The sequence below is a fragment of the Anarrhichthys ocellatus genome, unplaced genomic scaffold (assembly GCF_004355925.1).
Source record: "Anarrhichthys ocellatus isolate YVR2014 unplaced genomic scaffold, GSC_Weel_1.0 scaffold5, whole genome shotgun sequence".
Classification (NCBI taxonomy): Eukaryota; Metazoa; Chordata; class Actinopteri; order Perciformes; family Anarhichadidae; genus Anarrhichthys; species Anarrhichthys ocellatus.
In genome coordinates, this window is record NW_022280035.1 from 13,704,159 (window position 1) to 13,728,080 (window position 23,922).

Sequence of the window (23,922 nt, forward strand, 5' to 3'; positions counted from 1 at the left end):
GTTAAAGACACCATAATTAAAGGGAAACCTTGCAATGTCAATGTTATGCATTTGGCTCTCCGGCATCTCTGTAATTAAAAGTAGCTTGTTCATACAAATATTTTCATATAAAATCAGAGTTTGTACAATTTAACTGCTACCTTAATTGGAACACTACATGATGCCTTTGGCATCCCTCTAACATTCATGAACCAAAGAACACAAAAGTAAAAGTTCAGAGATTCTGCTCCTACTGTATATTTATTCATAACACTGTACTTCGCTTAACAGAGTTGTTGAAAGAAAAGGGCTCCGATGCATAATCCCATTTCTACAGAGCATGTTGAAAGACAATGAATATGTGTTGTACCATAAATAGCTGTAAACAAATATCAGTTACCATAACTTATTGTAAGCATGAAAGGCCTACTTCATGTTTCTTTGCTGGGATATTAAATCAAAAGCAGAGTGATGTGTAGAATAAAGATACATAACAGCACCAATGGCTTGAATTAGATGAAACTGTTAAAGGGTTGTAACTGAAGGAAGAATCTGAAGCCACTGTGCTGTGATTCAATTTTGGGAATAACAAAACTGAACGTATTGTGTGCTTGATATTTCCTATTTCTTATGAATACTCTCCATTTTCTGTCAGGAAGCTTAATCTCCTTTTTGAAATGTCAAAGATCAGATTCAACTTCAGATTGTGAACAATTTGGCCTTATTAATATCTGGATCATCCTGATCTATACTTCTTATGAGTTAATATACATATTACTCAATTACAATCCAATGAGGTAAAAAAATGATCATGCAAACATTATCTCAGATACTAGTTTTACCAATGCAGCAACCCGTTCTGTGACTTAGTGAACAGAACGGGTTGCTGCATCGGTAAAACTAGGACAGCCTACTCTATGTTTTGATTACACAAAATGGCCAAAGTGGTATTCTATCCAGCTGAACTCTGAAAGCATATCTAAAAAGCTGGGAAAGGAGAGAAACTGGGCTCATTCTGAAACATCAGCATGCTCAGAAACTACATCGTCATCATTTGAATGAATACAACTGGTTAAACTGTGCATATTAACAGCTTCTAATGTCCAGACACGTATGCAAAAAATTCTCCAAAAAGTCCAATCAACGTCCATCATGATGCAACAACTCACACATCATCGTCAAATACATTCTACAGAAGTAAAATCCTTACGGTGACACAGACAGAGGGAAGTATAGCGATCAGACTAGCTCTGGCTTTGGTCCGTAACAGACACTTGAATAAACACCACCAGAGAACCTTGTTGGCTATACATGATCCGTTCTACTCGGTGCATCCTCATCAGTCAGGGTGACGGGGGTGGGACAAAGCTCATTTATTAGACTGGCTATGCAAGAGTGAATATCCAAAGCAGGATTTGCTCTGCTCCCACTAAACCCTGCTTCAATAGATGTGTTCTAACAGGACTGGAGCTACATGTAATGGATTATTTTTCTTATCAAGAGTAAGTACACACACACACACACACACACAGTAGGTTTTTATCAGCAGTTTTTTTCAGCACTCACAACAGGAATCTGATTATTTTTTTTTTGTTATTCAGTACAGCAGCACAGACATGTAAATGACACTCCTAGGTGCACGACCATTTTTTTTTTCTATTTCCAAATAATACTTTCTGCATGGGATGGGTACCAACATTGCACAGAGCGTTGGCTTATTCCACAGTGTGAATGAGTGCACAGATTGCCCTTTGACCTTTGAGAAATACTTAAGCAAGTGGTTTAAATACAGAGGCCCTGAGAGCTTTGCAGGGAATTTAGCTGGATTCAGATCTAATATCTTTAATTGTTCCAGATGTTTGGAATTCTGGTGGCATACTGTCGACCAATCGAAGTGACGTTTATGTTGTTTTTTTCAGCATGACTGACAAAATCACTCTGCTGAAAATGTATGATTTCAATAGTAAAATGCTTGAATAACAATAAAACATAAGGATTTTAAAGGAGTCTTGTTCCAGCTTTGTGTGTTTGTGAATGTGTGCAAGGGTCTCCATTTGAGCGCCACTGGCAGTAGTCTATCAGTAGGGATGGCAGGTGGCAATTTCAGGTCGGGCACTGACACTTTCTGTCCAAACGGGGGTGCTCTCATCTCAAGAAATCAGGACTGCAGGTGAAGAAAGAAGAGATGGTCAACCTTAAATCCCTTAATCTCAAAAGGAGGGTTGTGAGGCCAAATCCTGGCTAGATATTATCGTCTGGAGTCAAGATGACACCATACCTCTGATGTGCCGTGCCGATCCTCGGTGGATGATTCCGTTTCCCTGACAACAACTGCCATGGTCACCTGCATGTCTGGATGCTGCTGCTTGGCTTCCTGTATTGCAATAGCCAGAGCCTGTAAGGAAAGAGTGAACTATCGAGTGAAAAACAGGAATAAATGTATAACTTTTGTCAAGAGTTTTCTTAAATTTCTTATTCAATAATAGAATAGAACTGAAATTCACACAAAACAGGATTTTGGTTTCAGAAACGCACTGATTTTTCTACATTAGGAAAGTCAATTTTAAACATTTTATGCTTGCAAATAGAGCTAGCTTTATCAAGCATATAGCTTAACAAAATCAAATGCCAAATATTGTCTTGTTCCAGCCTCTCAAATGTGAGGATCTGATGCTTTTCTTTGTCATGTAGTATTGTAATATTATTGTAAAATAAATATATGTGGTTTGTCTAGATATTGGGTTGAAACAGGCATTTTTTTCTCTTTTTTTACATTTGACATATTATTGATAATGAAAATAATAGTTAGTGGCAGCCCTACTTGAAAAGAACAATTTTTTTGTGTGTGCTGATCTCATTTATTCACTTGTTTGTATTGTATGTTATGTCTTTGTTCCATGTCTGAAATAATGGAAATAAGCTTGTTGATCCGATCTGAGATAATGTTTACAAAAATATATGCATGGTATACTGCGTGCAAGAATCCATGACTTTTTTGGCATGGCGATGAATTAATTTAAAGGATTTTAAGTGCTTCAATGAATACAGGTTAGAAACCAAATACCAAAAAATGAGAATAGACTATTAGAAATGTACAGCATTTCATACCTGAAAATTTGCAACATCTACAAATGTCCCAAAAACTACAACACCCAAAGCTAACAACCAGTAACCACAATGCACATGGCTCTTTTGATTTGACTGTGTTTTCCCTAAGTTCATTTCAGCTCACCTGCTCCTGGTCTACATCATCGTCTCCTGTGATTATGATCCTCTTCTCAATCCTGGTCTCTGAATATCCTCCTTTCACCGTCTACAACACACAATGGCTTTTCTTTTAATATCCTTCAGAAGTACAGCTATTTAACTGTATTCAGACGTAAAAGATGATACCACTTTATCATAATCATACAATAAATTGTGCACTTTGTAAGTTCTTAGGGGGAAACACCACCTAAATTAAGAATGATATTTTCTATACGTTATTTCCATGGCCTAGGAAAGTTATTTAATATTTCAATAGTCAATATTTGTGAACATGAGCTAATCTCTTTCTAAGCAAGAAACCAGAGAAGTCAACCCTGTGGCATCAAGTAATCGAGTATAAAGTCTTGAGCTGCTCCAGAGACAATGACACTGGTCTGGTCCTGGTCTTGTCTTGGTCTCAATCCCTCAAAGTCTTGGTCTCGATCTCGATACACTCTGGTCCTGGTCATGACTTGGTCTCCGTGACCAGGGCCTCATTCCCCTTTAAGCTTCTCTACCTTGGTGACGTGAGTGGTTGCCGAGGTAACATTTTCAGTGAGGAGGATGGGCGACCCCGACGCCTCTCTTCCAAAACTGCTCATATGCACCTGAGAAAGCAGAACAGCTGGCGGCATTAGCAAATACATTAAACACGCATGTACAAATCATTACAGAGTAGAAGTCATTATGTTTTGACATTTAAGGACATCCAGTCAGGCTTATATTCATAAATGTATTTATTTTGGTCTTTGTATAGTAAGTAGGTTTAAACCCGAGGGAGCAGAAGGGAGTGTGCTGCAGGTCAAGTTAAAATTGGAGAAGTCCCTCTGTTTGTACTCACAGGGGATACACTCTGTCTCGAAGAATAAGAACCTTCACTCAGGCCAGTGATACAGTGATCCTGAAACAGACACATTCATTGTGTGATTAGTAATATTTTAGTTCTAATTGCATCAAATATTCTTTTTAATTTACAATTTTTCTCGCTAAAATACAAAGCTAACCTGATCCGTGAACTCCACGATGGTCGTGGTGACCTCTGACCCATTGGGCTGAGTCTCTGTCCTGACGTCCGTCTTCCTCACCGTCGGTGTGGGCATGACATCACTGGCCTCCCTGCTCAGCGGTGTGACGGCAGAGATGCGGCTGGCTTCTCTGTGCGACTCTCTGTCCACTGATGACGACACCGGCACTGACCTCTTTGGTTTTTTGGGTACTACAGGCTTAAAGACATACACAAGTGACTGTAATGTAAAACAGGATGAACAATGCATTTTGACCTCAGTGCTTAAGAGATATATTATGTATTAAAATGAAGATAAAAGAAGAAAGAAAAAAAGGGAGAACATTACACTACACTGATCGATAGAGCATTCAAAAACCCGTTTCATTACAGCCAATCACTGTGTCCTTTGTCTGCTCAAGATTTCATTTCAGTGCATTATAAGCATTAATTATATATATTCAAATCCTTTATGTTATACAGCTTTTTGACAAAACATAAAAAACCACTACACATAGAAAAACAAGTTGAAATGTCTGACAAAACACTCCAGGTGTGGTAACACACACCAGTTTGTTTTTTTCTAACCACAGGCTTGTAAACAAAACTGGCACTAACTCATCAACAGCCCACTGGAAACTTGGGTGGCACTAACAGCAGGATATGGTGGTGTTAGAGGAGTGGGGGGGGTGGAAATCCAGTCCAACTTCATGTTGTTTTGGAGGAACACTTGCCTGAATCTTTATTTTACCTCTCATATGCTTCTTGTTAAAAAACACATGGAGATATAGTTATAAGACACTTTTATGATTTGTGGCCATTTTTGGATCATTCACATTAACACGCACACTCAACTGCACTGCAGTTTGATTAAAAGAGGACACGTATTTTTAGGTGCCTAAAAATAGCATGGTTCTTCTTACCTGCCAAATCAAAACAAATCAAACTAAAGTAGGAGGAGCAACAAACATACTTGATGTAAAAACGTTGGTCTACCTGCATATCGGACCGTCTGACCTCTGGTCGGATTTCTTCAGCCTGGATGTGTTTGGCTGGAGGGCTGCTGCTGGCGCCTCTGGACAGAGGGGCTGACACCAATACAGGAGGTGGTTCAGAGGGGCCCTGGTGCTGGAGCAAGTCCATGCTAAAGCACAGACCCACATCGGGTGACCCATCCCTCTCCCCAAGCTCTGTCATGCCCTTGGAGAACTCCTCCATGCCCGTGTTTAGGTCCGTGAGGATGGTGAAATCTACTTCGGCCTCCAAGCTGGACGTAGAGCTGACTGTGATGCTGGAATATTTGCGCTCAATGCCGAGGTGGGTCTCCTTCAGGTACAGGATCTCGTGGTCCTGGTCATCCTCTGAGACGGAGCCGAGGCGTCTCTCCCACAGATCCCTCTGCAGGGAAGACTTCATTAGACCACGTAAACTACATCTACTTATAAAACCAAAGAATGTGAGCTGCAGAACAAACAAAAGCATTTTTGTGTTTTTCTTTCCAAAAATTACCCATAAAAACAAAATCATCAACAGAATCAGAATACGTTATAAATTAGATTTAGTTATTGTGTAATTCTAGCAGTTAAAATGGTGTGTTTTGAATTGTGATGGTGTGATTTGCCTGTTAATTTAAATAGTAATATATCTATAAACTGTGCCTTCGACAAAACCAGAACAGTGAAATTAATTCCACATTTTTGCATCCAAACACAAAGTAATGAAAAGAACAAAAATTGAAGAAAATGTGTTCATAACTAAGTACAGTTTGTTTACGTATTTACAAAGAAGTGGCTAAAAAGGAGGAAAGACAAATATGAGACCGGTGGAGCTGAGCGACGACTCACTGAAGCTTCGTTGAAAAGTTCTTCGTGAATAGCAGGTGTGGGAGGTGTGTCCTATAGAGGAAAAACAAACGGGAAGAAAACATTAACGTGAAACTAAGAAAACGTGTCAAGTCATACAAAATAACAACAACAAACCATGACATCAATCTATACTTTAGCCAATGAGTGTTATTTCATCATTAAGGAGAGAGCTGAAACAGAGCCTTTGTTTGTCACTGCATTGACATGATGTTCTGTTAGTAGCACAACACACAGCATGATCATATTTAGAGAAAATCATGTTTGCGATGTTCTTTATTCACAGCTTTTAAGCCAATTGCTTTTGTACTGGGCATAGCTCTCTGCATTATTATTTATAAATGTAAACACTTAACTCATTCACCAACTTCAGGGCTTATGTTAAACTTACACGATAAACACACATACGAGAATTCCCAGAGATTGTAAAGCTTGCTGCTACTGTCAAAAGCATGCACATAGGGGTATATTTCACAGGTTGACATCATCAGAAATGGCCGCAAGTGCAATGGTAATGCCATGCACTGAAAAGGTTAGATTTTTCAAAATCCCTTTCAGGAACGAGGTATTCATAACCGCACATGCAGCATATGGATGCCTGAGCCCTGAAGAGGTTTGGCAGCTCTGCAGCTTGTGTGAACATCTAAATCACCTTTTTTCGTTTTTCTGAGGTGCCAAGGCAAAACATTTGTATTAAATGTCCTTCACAGCCATTTACCAAAAGGATTTCAAAGATGTGAAAAATAGTTTTTTTCAAAGAAAAAAATGGTGGAAAGGTCTCGCGCTCCTTGCAACAGCAGCCAGCTTTATTCTGTGAGGGTGTTGGAAGGAAAGACCAGATGTGAACGTGACAAAGGGACGGCTGAAACTTAAGCATAGGGAACTTTGCTTAAAGGCCCGCGGCATTCTGAAATAGCCAAGCAGATGCATTGCTTTGCGAAGGGGAACAAGGGAAAGCAATATGCTTTCTGGGTCATGGACTTGAACTGAGTTGATCAATGATGCGATGCCAAGGAACGTGAACCTTTGCTTTCTCATACACAGCCACATGAGTTCTGAAGTATGTGTGATTTTTTTTTTTTGTTTTTAGATGGTAAAAACAAGATTTGCACGACATCGCCTGAAGCTCATGCAATGCTTTACTTTCCGATGATTGACAAACAGTTTAGGGGGCAGATGGGTTTTACCGCTTGCTTCCACTTGGCTGTTTCTTGGCCGGGCGCTCTGTAGTGGATGTGGCTGCTGTCCACGTTGCTCTGCCTGTCTCGGGACCATTGCATTTTCAGAGGGAGAGTTCGAGGGGGAGCTGTTGGAAATTTGGAGCTAGAGAGGAAATTCTCTTTAAACTCCGAGTTGTTTTGAAAATGGTCCTCATGTCCTCTCGTCCGCAGACTTTGTCCTGGAGTGCCTCTGCAGTCTCTGAGCTCCGGTTGTCCAAACAACTCATTCTTAATCTGTTGATGCAGTACAGTCTGCTGTTGATATGACATTGCAGCTTCACTGTGGTATTTGGAGGCCCCCGTGTTTTCCTTGACAACATCTACAGCAGACTGCTGCAGTACAGCAGTATCATCCACTTTCCTTCCTGCCTCAGGGGAGCCGTCTTTTGATTTTGTCATCTGTACGTCACCAGTTGCACCAAAGACGCCTCTATCAGACCAACTTTGAGTGTTTACGACGCCTGTGTTCTCCTTATTCAAAGACTTCTTTGATCTTTGTGGCTTGAGAGGAACTATTTTGGTGACTTCGGAGTGTGAGTTCGCTGTTTTATTGCAATCTTGCGCTACCGTGGGGCTTGGGGCTTTTTTTCCCCAAGTCTCACAATGTCTCCGGTCACTCTCATTATCGCCTCTGTTGCCTTTTGGGAGAGAATCCACAGCCACCGGAGTTTCGAAGTTCTTTGTTCTCTCTTGATGAATGTTGTGCTCATATTGACTATGCTTCATATCTCTGTTGATCATTCCACTCCTCTGTTTGTCGTGTGGAGATCCATATCCATTTTCTTGAATGGCATTCCTCGCTAATATGGAATCATGATGCCAATTTGTTGCTACTGTATTTTCCCCAGTGTTCATATCCAGTCGTCCTGTTGCTCTAAAGTCAGATTCTTGTTTCGGAGATGTCCCAGGAAGACTTTTTAAAGAGTCCCTGGCTGTTTGACAGTTGTTTATCTTTGATTCAGTCCAAGGTGTCACAGACAACATGTCTCTACCCAAAGAAGAGGGCTTACTCTTTTCCACTTTAGAGTAAGTATTCACTTCTCCTTCATAAGCATCCTGCTTGTCAATCAATTTGCCATCACCGGTCGCCTATGTTGACATAGAGTAGACAGTTGCATTAGCCTAGGCAGATACACTGCTCTTCCACTTGTCATGTCATTGTTACCCCACGTAGTTACTGTAGTGATTAGTGAAGAAAAACAGTTAACTGGGGGGGGGGGCTCAAACTTTGATGCTTTTCAAGATGCTTTCTTTGTTTTGGCTCAATGTTTTTGACAGAGAATTGAAAGAGCTGACAAACTTGAAAACATTTAGAATATCTTAATATGTTTGACACTGATTGTAAAATAGTGAGTATTATAACTTGGTAGTAGGATCCCGTTCTTACTGCTTTCCGCTCGGGGGTTCCTCCAGGAGGAGTAGCTGAGGAGAGGCGTTTCTCCCTCTGGGCCATCTTGCTGTTGGGCTGCCTCAAAGCTCTCTTCAGCTCATTGATGCTGGCCTGGTGCTTTTGAAGAACATCTTCTGGCTTATCCAAGAATTGCTGCTTACACAGTGAAGGGCACACCAGGAAGACAAATTAACATAAATGAAAATCCTAGATCTGGATCTCGGATTTTCTGAATTTGGCGACAATCATTTCTACAGCTGATCTAAATGTGGATTTAAGTTTTCTATTTTGTAACTGTGCTGTAGGATGAATTACAGGCTGTGACACAGGGTTGGACAACAGAGGTCTTAATGTAATGACCTCATTACTGCGCACACAGATCACGATTACTGTCACAATCTGTCTCTTACCTTGCAGCATTGTAGTCAAAAAGAAATTTAATTAAATGTCTGGAGGTAATATCATAATTACGGGGGGTCAGACTCTAACTGTATAATTTCCAAAGGTATTTTGCTGTTGCTGCACAAAATACCCTGGTATAATGCCTTCGTGAACACCTAGCAATCTTTGGAAGATTGAGCACAAAGCCCCACACATGAGGTTTGTAATTATTCACTGATCAAAGGTTGGAAAGATAACAGATACATGAACTGTAAATAGTGTTCAGAAAATATGAGACTGACATGCAATATCATCATATTGCATTTAAGAAAGTGGTGCTCCAAACGACTATGTGCGCTCCATTGCTGTTGCCGATGGCTGTGTTCTAACAGTAAGTGAGAGTCACAGTTATGGATAAGACCTGGTGAGGGTCACACATACAGCACATGCCAAAAAGAGGGGACAAGCAGTACCTCCTGTTTGGGCCGATGGGTGGCCACATCCTTGTGGCCAAATCCGAGGTGGGGCAAGTGAGATGGAGTGAAGGGTTTTGAGCAAAGCAGGAGGTTGAGGATTGGTGGGGGAGAACAGATGCGTGCAGAGACAAAGAGGTAAAGTGCTGCAGGTGAGTCAAAAAGGCAAGGGGGCCAGACAGCCAGACAAACAGTTGACACCACCAGGGCTTCTGACAAAGACTGTTAAGCCATTTAAAGTTATGCCAAGAAGACAGGGACAATCCATTTCAGTATCAGCCAATTGATAATTAATGCAGTCATACATGTGACTGAGCATAAGTGTTTGGAGAGGGGGATTATTCCCATACTTCTTCATCCAAAGATTTGGTGAGATGGCATTACAAAAACGACAAAAGAGCAGACCCTTTAGTGACAAATGCAATGGCAATATTTCCTGAAGTACTTAATAACACTAACAAACATATACCTGCAGGAATAACACCACCAGTTTCATCAAATAATATAAGTAATGTATATTAGAAAAAGCCAGTTTTGCGCAACAATAACGTATGTAATTAATTCTAGTTAAATTAAATAACGCATGGGTGCTGGTGAACTATTTGTTATTATTTTACCATTAACATTTTACCTTCAAAAAGTATGCTATTTCTCTCCTTACCAAACAAAAACTAGGACTTTATCAACTTTAAAAGGCACCAGAATCTACATCTGTCAGTAAAAGAAAAAAAAGCTATTTTCATGTTAACATATGTGACTGCACATTGTCTCTTATTCCGACTGCATATTCTGAAGTCGTGCATATTATGTATTCGGAACGCACCTATGACGAGTATGCATGGTTGTGTCTCGTTTCGAAGGTTGCGTAACGGCTGTTTTTCCGATGGCAAGTTTACATACATTAATCAACTACAACTGACCACACGATCAAATGTTAGACGGACTTGATATGAGGTCACCCTACGATGGAGGAGCAACGCTGACACACAATTGGTCAATTCTCTCTTTATCGTTGCTCTTGACAGGGAACCCTGCAGAGGGTCTTCCGGCTTCACCGTTAAATTTGCAGTCGCCATAATGTGACAAACTCGCAGGCCAATCCGCTTGTGCAAACCTCAGCACCTCATGGTGTACAGTCAAAGGTTTCTGGGTGGAACTATTTCTTGTGGTTCCGCATTACATGTAAAATCTTTATTTGTGTTAGCAGTAAAAATAAGTATGATAGAACAAATGATTCACTTTTGATGGAAATCTGTCTGTAGATGGAGCTCTGCCACCCATGATAATGAGACTTTACACTTCTCAGCTGAAATACCAGGAGATTTGCCAACTGATTCACTGAAAAATCAACAGTGCTTAAGGGCCTTCTGTTTATCCTGCTAATAACAATTAATCCCTGTAATTACACACAGGGACACTGTTATAGATGTCTTGACAAATAGTTTTGTTCCTTCTGTTTCAGTCACTCTGGATACGAGCTTAATGCCTATGAAGAAAATCTAATATCATTTTTCCAGCAGGAAAAAAAGCTAGAAAGAGCCTAAATGAATCCATATTAAACATTTCATGTCTATTCATCTGAAGATCGATTCATGCAGTTTTCATGGATTGTACCCAGTTGAATCCTTGAAATCATGACATGAAAAGAAATGACATTTCCCCCAGAGACAAACAAACAAGAAAAAGGATAGGTTGTGTTTAACAAACACAGAGCACACGTGCATGACCTACAACAACCAAAACCACAGACACTAAGGTCCAAGGCCAAAATACCTCTGGCTTTGAGTCTATAGGCGAGCCTTCCTCCTCACCCTGCAGGAGAGGAAGAGGTGGATGACAGGGAGGAGAGCAGAGGTCAGCAGAGTGTGTTAACATTACAGCCGGGAGAAGAGAAGATATGTTAGAAGCAGGATTCTGGGTTAGAAAAAAAAGTATCAACGGCAGCAAAGAGGTCAGGTTAGGTTAGGTTAGGTGTTGGGAAGCAGCTAAAGAAATGTAGAGGAGTCTTATAGGTCTGCAGAGGAGCAGAAAATAGAGGAAATTGGGCCAAGGAGAGAAAAAGTAGGGATGGTGATTATACTCTAAAATGAAAATCTTGTACCTTGAGCTCCAAAGTCCTGGTCGTTGTTGAGATGTGAGCACCCCAAGTTTGCCTCTGAACCTGATCTTGGTCCTGACCATCATGCTGCTCCAGCTCCTGCTCTGTGTACTGGTCCTGGTCCTGATAATGGTACTGATCGTGGTCCAGGTCAAGGCTGCCCTCTTGGTCCAGGTCTTCTCTGGACATGAACTGTGTGCGTTCACTGGAGCTCCGCTGGGACAGCTGGTCCATACTGTAGCCTATAGCCGAGGCTGGTGAAGTGCAATGGGAGGGAAACATAAATCACCTGGACTCAAGTGATAAAGCTTTTACATGACATAATCTACAGCACAGTCAGTGTAGGGCCATGTGCAGCATATATCAATAGGCTGTGCTCTAACATGATACACAAGTTGAAAGATGCTTTTATTTCTGTTTTTGCCTCACAACATAATCTGGGAAATGTAGGCGACCCTCCGTGTGAACGGTGAAATCATCTGGGTTCTTACCTCCATCAATGCTTCGGGGCAGCATGTACCGCTTGCTAACAGACCGGTCAAACTGTGGGGCAGGCCGGTCAATCAGAGCACTGGCCTGTCTGGTCTGGGCTTGGGTCCTCCCGCTGTAGCGGAACTTGGAGCCAATCACCAGGAAGCCCTTGGGAGGCGGCTCTGGGGAAACCAACCTGCAGGAAGGTTCAGATTGTGTAAATCTACCACAAGTGCTCAGATTCTGCCCCTTGTAGACATCTTTTATTACACAGTTTAGAGTCTTCGACAAGGTTATTCTACTGGTAATAATCTTCTGATCATTTCCTGAGAAGAACTACAGTCTGTGTTTTGGTAGTAAAAATACAGCCAAAGATCTTAGTTTAGTTGGGCTCTGAATCTGAGGTTGCCAGCGGAGAAATAAAGGAAATAATCCATTATAATTGGAATCTTTACACTAACTGCTGAATTGTGTGCTGGCCTGGAGACAAATTTCACGTGTTTGCAAGTTCAGCTGACCTGCTGTGCACGGACTAAGATACTCTCGAGTTTACAAAAGGAAAAAATGAATTAGAAATGTACCAACTGTTGTCTGCCCCCATTTAACCTATAATTAGTAGCAAATTACCAAGAATCAGCAACCTTCCTATGAATTTACAGTTACATATCATGTCTGTTCCATGCAAGGACATTATACAGAACTGTGGGACCTGTAAAAAAGAAGAGGATTTACCGTAAAAAGAACTCTAATGAGTTGCAAGGATATCTTCAGTCTTAACAGTTCATGCAGGGTGCAACGACTACGGTGCAGAAAAAGTGTGTCTGTCTGAGTATCTGTGACTATCAGGTCCTACCTGAAGAAGGTGTGGTTCTCAATGCAGACCTTCCACAATCGCTTCGAGGCCCGATGGTTTGGCAGTTTGAAGCCTATGGTGCTCTCAAACTGTTCATACTGAGCAGTGAGGGAAAGGAGTGATGTTGTGGTGGAGGAGGAGGATGAGGAAGGCGGTGAAGAAGAAAAGGAGAGTGAAGGGAGCAAGTGCGGGGAAAGATGGAGGGATGGTGGCAGGGTGAATTGTGTTTACTCTGCAGCAATGGACAAATCAATGATGCTTTTTTGTTAACTCTTAGAAATATATTCTCACATTGCCATGTCAGGGAGATTCTCCTCTAACCAACCTACAAATTAACTGTTCATGCACTCACTCCATCAGCTGTTTAGTGGTGTAAGCAGATGAAGGACGCATTCAAATCAATAGGTTATTAGCAATATAACAGGTCTTTAAACATAAGGTCTAGTCCAGTCACAAAAAAATAAATCTGTGGGGATGGTTTAGAATAAAAGGGTTTTAGAACACAATGATAACCCTGCAGGCAAATTTTAATTGACAGCTGACTTAAGAGGATAGATCTGCAGAACAAAGTATATGCACAGAATGGCCTTGGTGTTCGCTATAAAGACGTCAATGTCAGTTTAACAGTGAATGTAAAACACACTGCAGATACCCCGAAGGCCAAAGAATGAAGGAAAAAAAACCAGCAAATTATAATAATTTTAGGAGTTGAAAACCAGAGCGAGCATAATGTGGCTCCTACATTTGCGAGTAAAATCCTTGATGAAAGTGCAAATCCTCTTGACTGGCTAATCACACTTTAAATACACCATAGCGGAAGAGAGAAGGAGGAGAGGAACAAAAACATGACCTATCAGCCTAATCTTTAAGAACAGTATCTTTGAGGGCTATAAATAATGTCCTTGACAGTTGTCACATGGTTTGCTGCAGATAAATCTCAGAAGTAACACTTTTATTAAACCATGAAATGACTATTTATGCTGTTTGGGACGAGTCAAGAGAGACAATGATGTAATATTAACAACTGTGAAACCATGAAATAGAAATGTGGAGTTGGCGCTTTTACTAAATGATCCATCATTCCAGTTGCCTCTGCTCTTTCAGAATGACTGTCATGAGCTATTCTATTGGGAATATGTGGGCAGTTACTGCGCAGTGAACGCCAAAGCAAGGTGCAAAAGACAAGATAAGGAGAGATTTGATGTACCTCTCCTGGGCGGATCTTGATGTAGAAGTTGCTTCTCTTGTAGGAGATCTTGAGGATTTTTGGCCAGGCAAATCGGTTGATCCTTAGACGGTCTCGGTAGATGAGCAGACCGTTGGCGCTCACACCGAGCATTATGTCAATTCCTTCCGAATCCTGGTTGACACAAGCATTGAGCTTAGAAAAACCTCAGACAAAAGTGTGCTGCCAGATGAACAGTCTGGGAGTACCTACGTTTTGTCTCTGTACCTTAGCATGATGCAGGTCCACTCCATACATTGAGAGCTTCTTGGCATTTTCAAGAAAGTCCACCTCTGCCTCTGCTGGACTCATTCCCCTACGACACATTGTACCAAACACGATTTATCCCTTCTCTCATATTCATGCTACAAATCAAAACTACCAGCATTTGCCATTATCCTGATGGCCTTCAATTACATTGATGAAGTCATATTTTCTAGGACCTGTAGTTACGGTGCAACTCCATCACTCTCTCCTCCAGCTCACGTGTCTGGTTGGGTGCAAAACGGAAGTCGTTGACGTAGTCTGGGCCATGTTCCTCTGGCTCGTAGTCTCCCAGCTCGGCCTGGACAGTGTAGGAGCCCAGAAGGGCGTGGGTGACAAATGAGCAGGGCAGACGACCAGACAGGATGTCGTCCCTCAGCTGCAAGCACAGGTAGTACCTAAAGGAATGAGGGAGGTGGAGGCAGAAATGCTGCTGACATTTCAAGAATCTACATCACCAGGAAACATCTGGAAGAACCACTGCTAGATTTCTCAAATTTGACTCTGTCCAATACTGGTCAATAACAAAACATATCAGCAAATCTTATGACAATCCTGTCATCCGCATGCCTCATGATTAAGTCATTATCCTATGCATTCAATTATATTGATGATCTGGAACATAGGACATAGATCCAGCCGATTGATCTACATAGTTCTACAAAGGTAGGTCATTTAAATAACCAAAAGGTGTATTGGTTCTATTCACACTATTCACACCTACCTGGTGATGTCCTCAATAAGCACAGATGGGTCTGGGGGGTAGAACTTGACAGAAAATCCAAAGATCCAGAAACCAACTGTGGACAAATTACCAGAAAGGTTGTTTTGCAAATGGCTGCTCTATGTGTGTGTGTGTGTGTGTGTGTGTGTGTGTRTGTGTGTGTGTGTGTGTGTGTGTGTGTGTGTGTGTGTTGCAATTACCCCGAATTTGCTTCCTAATCTCTTTTGAGGGATCCAACCAATGCTGATAAAGAAAGAAAGAGACAATCCCCCTTAGAGAACTTTAACGTCAGCAAAATCATCCATATTCACATTTTAAGAGCCCCTTTAAGAACTATAAATCACTGGCTGCTCTCTTCTTTTTAAATCTATTCCCTAGTTGAAAGCCAAATATATTCGTACTACAATAAACAGGATGAAGGCTTCTACAAACACTGAAAGCATCAATATTGAGGCTATGAATGGCAGTTGAGTCCAGTTGCCTACGCTTAATGTCACTTGAGCTTTCATGGTGCACCTGTGCACCATTTTTAAAATGGTAACATTTTAAAAGGATAAAGGTCATGTATGCCACTCTGGAAGTGGTAAAGTACGGTTAAAAGGGCAACTGAGGACTCACTGCTTCATGACACCTGGAAAAACAGTCTGGTTAAATGGGCTGTTTGGCTGAAAGGCTGGTTGACATTTGCTCTGAAATCAGTGACCAAAAAAAAAAGTAAATAAACTATTAGAAGCAGGTATAAAGAAACACGGCAAATTCAATGTCAACACATAGATTTGGCCTTGGACTCTACAAAGCTATTCACCACGGAGAAACCTAAATTACCCCAAATATCATGAGTCATGAGCCCAGAACAGAAGAATCTCTTGAACAAAGGATCAGAACTCAAGTCTAAAGTGACTTTATACAATTTTACACGATAAACAAGCATGCCTGCAAACCATAATGGATCCAGAGACACATCGTTAACAAATAAAAATGCATGCTCGACAGTACCCTTCTCTGCCAGAGTACTGTCCAGTAAACCACAGGATCTTTGGGTTTTATTTTATTACATTTTACGGGTAAGAACTTCATGTTATAAACACGCATGCACCTTCTCTGTGTATGTGAGAGGACTTTTACGAGCCACATTTGTAACTTCACACAATCCAATTCAGGATAGTTTCTAATTTGGGACAAAATTGGTGTCCCATGTTTGTTTCAATTGCAGCTGCATTTGCCTCAAGCTACAGAAGTTTGGATCTTAGAATGATTATATTCAACTTCCTCAAGTAAAACTTCCTCAAGTAAGATATCTTAATGCATGCGTGTGTGTGTGAGTGTGACAACCTTGGCGTTGTCCGTGTCCTGGAAAGTCAGGCCAAAGTAGTCTCTCTCCAGCAGGTTCAGATGGCCACACACCATGTCCAGCAGGGTCTGGCCCCTGGCAAATTTCTGTTACACACACACACACCAACATATAAGAACACACAGCGAGTGGGCAGGTGACACAGTGCAGGTTCAGGTTGTTTGAACATCATGTATTGTAAAAGACAACAAGAATAGGATAGAGTGTAATAATGCAAGTCAGTAAAGATGTATAAGATTGTGTCTGATGGCCTCGTCCTTGAGACCCATTCAGTATAACTGCACAGTCCCTGGTTCACCTCCATTCAAGAACCTTTGTTGTATGTCATAGCCTTCTTTCTCTCCCCATATTTCCTGTCTACATCTTCCCTATTAGCAAGCCGCAAGAGGAAGAAAATAATTGTAAAATGGTTTATTCTAAACCAATATTGTATTAATTATATATGCATGTGGTAATTATCAAGTAAAAATAAAGCTAGCTGTTATTTTACTACAGTCTTTAATCATATTTCATAACATAAAGGTGTAAAAAAAAAAATAAAAAAAATCAGTGACATAAAAATCCACCCCAAATGTGGTGTGAGAGAAGCTTCCAGTGTGTCCTCTCCCCTGTGGAGCAGGAGGAGCTACACTCGTTGCATGTCTATATAAGGGGATGAAATGCATCTCGCATCAGTGGTGTCAACAGACCACACCTATTCTCTATCCAGCCCTTCAGGGGTGAAAACAAGGCCTCCGTGGGATGCACCGACGGCCTTGGCAAAATGCTATCTCCACAGAGACATGCACAGACACACACACGGCCAGATTAATCTCCTAGGGAAACCTGGCTCCTATGGCGACAAAGCAACGAAGCAGCTGTTACCATGGAAACAGAAGTAATAGGTCCCTTCTGTATGTGCGTGCGCCCTCTCACTTTCTCCATCTCTGGCTACTACCAGGCCACAGCAGAGCTTTGTTCATCTGTTGTAGGAGAAGCCAGCAGTACAGTCAGCATACCGTCTAAATATTTCACACTAATTAATTAACCATTATAAAGGGATCCGTCTTTCAGTCATATTAATAACGTGTATATCCTGCTGCACTGAGGCTGCTACGTGTGAAGCAGTGAGAGAACAATGCTGATTAACAGGCAGGGGCAGATTCAGGGACTTTTTTTTTTTTTCTGGGAGCAGCGCATATATTTGATTTTCTTACAAAATTGAATTGTAACGCACATCTCAGGTGGTCCCACAAGCATGGCAACCAGTTGACATATTGGAGCTGCTGATGAGATTTCTTTGTCACTCCGATTGGCTCCAATCACATTTATTTAGCTATTTCTGTGGGTTGATTGTGTTTGCAGCCATTTGGTGTAATCCTAGAAATCCATTTTGCTGATCGCCTCGCCCATGAAAACAAGATGAGGAGAGACAGTGTGTGCGTGCGTGAATGGGTTAATGGCTGACCGAGGGGAAAGTAAATCTGTCGAACTAATTCGCTTTAAGTAATGTAAGCGGAGGGAAAACACTGGAATCAAATAACTAAAGAAAAACTGTAAAGATGAGTCGGTGTTGCTGCTATTACGCAACGGCTTTGTTCTTAGCTACAGTGATTAACTTTACTATTAGGTTATTATGTGAAACGAATGACAAACAATCCCACCGCAGAACAATTTCAGCGGTAAGAGGAGTATAGTGATGTAGAAAGGCACTTTCACAAAATGGACTTGTTTGATGAAGACAGTTTTTTTCTTAAATGGTTTTTCTTAGATATCCTGAATTTCAGTCCCTATCATGGGTAAAGCTCACAAAATGCAGGAACCCATATATTAGATATCATCTTTCAAATCCAACACCTTCAGTTTTTATTACAGGTTTTCTATCATGAATTTGAAGCCTGAAAACCCAGCGCTCAGACCACCCTGATGACATCACCGGGGCTATTTCTTTCAGAATTCAGAAAGCTCCCTCCAGAGCCACAAAATACGTCCGTCAACTTTATTCACGGGACATCTCTCCTTGTCATGAGTAAACTGAGCTTTATGTGTGAAATAGGTGGAATGCCCTTTAATAAACTTTGTATTTCACAATCACACTATTTTACATTTCAGTTGAAGTAAACAAACAGTGTTGCAGACCTCACACTGGCTACATGAAGCAGCATTACATCCAAGGCTATCGTGGTGGAAAAACATGTGAATGCAATAAACATTCAAATTGCAATACTTGAAGTCAGAGGGACAAAACATATACTGGTTCCAGAGTCATTTTATTAAAAGATTCAATGACTCGTTCACCAAGGTTGGTTCATGACCACTTTGAAAAGAAAGCCTCAAAAATATATTAAATTGGTTTTGAAGTTCCTAAACAATAAAAGTCTTGTTCGCTCGAAGCATAGCGGATACGAGCTGGCTCTAAGAAAGACTGCCCTTCAACCAGACAGTTTGTGCTCCAGCATTGTCAGGTACCCATTTAAGCGAGAGAGCTATATGCTGCAGGGAAACATGTTAGATGGGTGCTACTAAATGGGAAGAAATTACACTGAATATACTGAAGATAAAGTGATGTTGTTATTCTTTAAAGAGGCCGAGCTTAGTCCCAGTGTCATGAATCTTTTATTTGGTTTTAACTCGTTTAACCACACGAACTTCACATTTATGGAGCTAGTGGTTTTCTCCCACTTTGAATGTAAGAATGTTGAGCACTCTGGACTGTATGGGTTTAATGCTTTTATTCTGTGCTTAGAGAGATGCATCTGTGGTCCCACTATTTACTGCATGATTATTGCTACTTCTGCATCCCAAGGGAAAAGCTAATTATTTGGGTTGGGTCACAGATATTACAGGTTTGTATTACAATTCGGATGTGAAAAAGAATCACATTCTACCAGTGCCAGTGCAACATAGATATTATTTCCATCACTGTGTAAAAAAAAAAGAAAAAAGAAAGGTATAAATAGCTTAGCTGGTCAACATCAGCAGCTGAGCTCTTAAATATCGTTGGCACGGAATGCTTTGCAGACCCCAAACAGCAATGCCTCTCCAATAAAGTGGAATCACTGTTATGTGGTTAACCGGCAGAAATGAATGAAGAGTTGAAATGAGCAGTAGTATTTTATGGACCTGCAGAGAAAATTCTGTTCAGCCAAAGTTTAAGTAGATAAAATATTTGGTACAATGGTCTCCTCCTATTAAAATGCCGGATGTTTCATTAAAGGGAAAAGTAATAGCTTAAGATCTTTCTTTAAAGGATGGCATTAGGTTAAGGACTGGACAAATGCACTGAGCTCGATCAATATCTATAATGTTGTGAGCCAAGCATCAATAGGAGGCTCCGGCTGTGTCTCTTTGTTTTTATCATCAGTGCACGCTCGCTCAGTGGACATCATGACCGTCATTATATCAATGATTTCACTGCATTCATCAATGTGTCCCCGCTTGGCTTTTCTCCATTGCACACACAGTCATATACACAGTCACATACATACTACAGTACACGAGCACGCACTCCATCTTTCTCTCTTCCTCCTCCCCCACTTTCTTCATCTTTTCCTCCTCCTATTTCCTTCTCCCATTCTATTTTCTCCCCGGTCAGACATAAGAGCACTCATCTGTCAACCCTATGGATTTCTTGTCAAAGCCCAATACCTCCAGTCTCACTGGCCAGGTGACATGAAGAAATGTGTGCGTGTATGCACGAACATAATCAAGACAGCGGGAGAGATGGGGGGGGGGGGTTGAGCTGAAGGAGAATGTGCGTGTGATGCCTCGGTCACTACTCAGGACATATTTCTCCACTCAGAAGTAAAATATGTGAGGTCACGTGAGAGGCAGCAAGCCATAAAAGGAATAGTGACATGAATGAGGTTGAGCCAACAAGATCATTCCCGTCACACATCACACTCCATCATCAGCAGCAGTCAATGGGGCTTCAGTGCTGGTTTTAATGTGATTCACCGCTGCTCTGTAAGTCCTGGCCAGGATATCCCTCTACGTGAAACACCCCCTTCGACATCCCTCGCTCTACCAGTCGTTTCGCCCCACATGAATTCTCTGCGATGTACGATCGTGATGAGCGTTTGGGCTGCTGTGAAATTCAAATAAACCAAAAGCTACGCCCGTCTGTTTACAAACACAAAAGGCTACAGAGTCACGACTTATGGAAGCCGGGGATTGCTCATCTGAGCCTTTCCATCCCCCACAATGCAGAGCTTGTCTTACCTCGCTCCACGAGTCAGAGCTGCATTTCCAGTAGCATGTATTACCGAGGGAGACTAAATCCCACTAAGGTGTACCGTGGTGTGCTGAGTCAAGGGCTGTGTTTAAATGGGGGAAATGTACAACAGCTTCTTAAAATGCTATATTCCTGGTCAGCCTGTACAGCGAGATATGAAATTTAAGCCGGTGTGCATTTTAGTGAGGAGAAACAGCTAAACTGTGTTTTAATAGCACTGCAAAACAACATTATTATTATTTGTGATTATGTTTGCAGAATTCAATCTTGATATATTTTCCCCAGCTTATAGGTTGCTGAGAAAGATTTCCTACCATCCTCTATTTTCAACATTATTCCCTGGAACACATTTTCCAAGCAGATCAGTGCCGGTAAGTTTCAGGACATAGTCATGCAGGACCGTAAAGCATGCTAGTATACAATCCTGAGTCAGGGTTACAAGTAAACAGTTTAGCTAGATCATATAAACCGTTTTATCTGGAGGTAAACGTTTAAGTGGTGAAGTTTCCATCAATTTGCAAAAAAAAGCAAATTAAAGCATTTCCATCGTCTACTTTATGATAATATTAGGAGCTGTGTCAAGAACAATTGGTGTACTCATTTTCTATTGATAAATGCACTGTACTTGTAGAGCGCTTTTCTAGTTTCCGACCACTCAAAGCGCTTTAACACTACATGTCATCATTCACCCATTCACACACATTCACACACTGATGGCAGGGGCTACTATGCAAGGTACCACCTTCAGGACTATGTAATCATTCACACCCATTCATACACAGCAGGCACAGCCTGCGGGAGCAATCTGGGTTTAAGTGTCTTGCCCAAGGACACATTGACATGGACTAGCAGAGACAGAGATCGAAACGCCGATGCTCTGATTGAAGAACGACCCTGCTCTACCGCTGAGCCACGGTTACCCCTAATTAACCTGATGTAGAAGAAAAATCACACAATTAAAGAGCGCAAGAGCAACCAGTAAATACAATGTAGAAAACATGATGGAAATATGGCGTGTCAGTGTGTTTCATGTGTTAATTTGATGAACGTTACAGTCTCAATTTTCATCCTTTGCTGTTGTTCATCTCTTCAAGAAAGGGAAAGCTTGAGTGATGCAGGCTTTTTTTGACGTCATGATACATCAACCAAGTCTGTTTACATTTTTAAGTCAGTATTTTCTTCAATCAACTATTCCACCCGAGCCAAGTGCAAAAATAGTTTGCAATATTTTAATATATTTTTTAAATTTCTGGCGTTTCCACTCTGGCATTTCTGATGCAACAATTGAAAATATGCAGAAAAACAGGTGCTTATAAGTATTATAAGGATCTAAAAATGTTATAATAATCCCTCATTGCACATGAATGCTGTGTGTGAGCACAACTGCGGCTAATAAGTAAGTCAAAGCTGGACAAAGAAGTCAGTCTGTAAAACATCTGGGTAGCATTTCTATTGTTTACCTGTTGTTTTGGTTCAAACCTCTGTGATTGTCTGACTGCTCATGCCTTGCCTGTCTCAGATCTCAAACAAATAATTTGATAAGTAAAATGTTAATATTACTGATAGAAATTATATAAATGAACATAAGGCCTGTGTTAATCATAGTAATCTTTTCTCATGGATTGATTAGCCATAATCCCCATCCTTTGCTGATGAAAAGCAAGTAGCGTACCTCAACTCCAGCCTCGTAGTCTGTTCCGTCAAGTAGAGTGACTTTGACCGGGACGGTCTTGGGCCGTTTGGTGCTTTTCTGGGGGGATTTGGAGGCTTTGCTGGGGGTCTTCTCTGAGCTATCATCCATGTCGTCCTGGTCCTCTGGAACCTTGGAGAGAGAAAATCCTTCCTCTAAGTGTGTGAACTTCAAATCACCGTGCTTTGACTTTTATTTAAATGTCTGAATTCTGAGTCTCAACTGCCATTATGTGCTTGTCTTCCAAAGTGATTTAAATCCCAAATCTTTGATTATGTGAGGCAATCATCAAATGCATGATGTTGTATGAGCTGCTGCTCTAAGATGTTGAGATGTTAAGTTGCTGGCACAGGCGGACGGGGCTAGCTGCCTTGCATATCAAACATGCCGGAAGGCCCCTGAGAGATTGAAAGGCCTGAGTAAAATGATCTACAGCTGCTGTGAGTTTAACAGCACTCCCACCTGATTGGTTCTCATGGCGTCAACTTCCATTGCGCTCTTCAGTTCCCCAGCCAAAGCCGTCTCTGTTGTCATAGAAATGGATTGCAGTCCTGCAACATAAACATATTCAGTCCACATCAACAATTTTCCTGTCAAAAAAAAAACAACAACTGTTGGGTGTTTACTGCTGCCATAAGTCCAGTCTAACGATGGATTCCTGATACAGACTCAGGAAACATGAGCAAAACACTTTCCCATCTATACACAGCATACAAAATATTCACTTAAAGGAATACTTCACCCAAAGAAAAGACCATTTGTTTATCAATTACTCAACTTGTTACCTTGAATATTTGAAGAAAAGGATGCGTTTAACAACAGCATAATATCAAAAGGACAATAGCATGCTTGCTCAAGCATGAGACTGTTTATGTAGAAGTGTTTTGAATAGTGAGGTTTTAGTAAAAATGCACATGTTCGGGATAGGGGTTGGCGATATGACCTGTTAACATCACCTTTCATGCAAAACAAAAGTTTTGCATAATTCAAGAATTCAAGGTAACACGGGGTGAGTCATTTACAAATATAAGATCATGTTGTGGCTGAAGTATTCCTTTAAACTGACTTTGGGTATAATTAATGACCACAGAACAGATACCTGCAGCGGGACATCACATGCAATACGACTTTGCAGCTGACAGCTGCTATGTGGAATCTGTAATTATACTGTACTGCCATGCAGATTGAGTGTCTTCTTCACACGCATGGTAATTGCACTGTGCATGGAGAGATGGTGAAAGAGAGGAAGAGGGTAGCTCAGCCAGTGCTGGCTCACAGACTCCCACAGGAGCACTCTGCATGAAGAGTGCTGGCTTCATGACGCTCTCCTCTCACACTAGCAAAGTAGATAGCATAAATTACATCAGTCAGAGAGCCCTGCGGCATGGCACAAGACAGCAGACACACCGAGGTAGAGAGAGAGAGAGAGAGAGAGAGAGAGAGAGAGAGAGAGAGAGAGAGAGAGAGAGAGAGAGAGAG

The 23,922-nt window shown here is 41.3% G+C and overlaps 1 protein-coding gene across 10 annotated transcripts in view; it reads right to left on the reverse strand.

The window, feature by feature from the left end:
- Positions 1-221: 221 nt before the first annotated feature.
- LOC116382217 (band 4.1-like protein 1) overlaps positions 222-23,922 on the reverse strand; it is a 36,510-nt gene continuing 12,809 nt past the window's right edge. Inside the window, exons 2-24 of one of the 10 annotated variants that reach the window (XM_031845063.1) lie at positions 22,906-22,994; positions 22,426-22,575; positions 16,522-16,626; positions 15,390-15,432; positions 15,190-15,265; positions 14,645-14,863; positions 14,415-14,517; positions 14,184-14,336; positions 12,977-13,074; positions 12,144-12,319; positions 11,656-11,906; positions 11,328-11,366; positions 9,555-9,584; positions 8,698-8,856; positions 7,278-8,399; positions 6,073-6,123; positions 5,225-5,626; positions 4,230-4,448; positions 4,067-4,126; positions 3,744-3,833; positions 3,212-3,292; positions 2,258-2,374; positions 222-2,143 (exon numbers count right to left, since the gene is read on the reverse strand). In XM_031845063.1, the coding sequence (XP_031700923.1) occupies positions 2,138-2,143; positions 2,258-2,374; positions 3,212-3,292; positions 3,744-3,833; positions 4,067-4,126; positions 4,230-4,448; positions 5,225-5,626; positions 6,073-6,123; positions 7,278-8,399; positions 8,698-8,856; positions 9,555-9,584; positions 11,328-11,366; positions 11,656-11,906; positions 12,144-12,319; positions 12,977-13,074; positions 14,184-14,336; positions 14,415-14,517; positions 14,645-14,863; positions 15,190-15,265; positions 15,390-15,432; positions 16,522-16,626; positions 22,426-22,575; positions 22,906-22,977 (3,822 nt within the window). In that variant the 5' untranslated portion in view covers positions 22,978-22,994 and the 3' untranslated portion in view covers positions 222-2,137. Of the gene's footprint in view, positions 2,144-2,257; positions 2,375-3,211; positions 3,293-3,743; positions 3,834-4,066; positions 4,127-4,229; positions 4,449-5,224; positions 5,627-6,072; positions 6,124-7,277; positions 8,400-8,697; positions 8,857-9,554; positions 9,585-11,327; positions 11,367-11,655; positions 11,907-12,143; positions 12,320-12,976; positions 13,075-14,183; positions 14,337-14,414; positions 14,518-14,644; positions 14,864-15,189; positions 15,266-15,389; positions 15,433-16,521; positions 16,627-22,425; positions 22,576-22,905; positions 23,839-23,922 lie in introns of those variants that run through there. The other 9 variants (XM_031845060.1, XM_031845059.1, XM_031845057.1 and 6 more) reach the window with 9 other exon arrangements.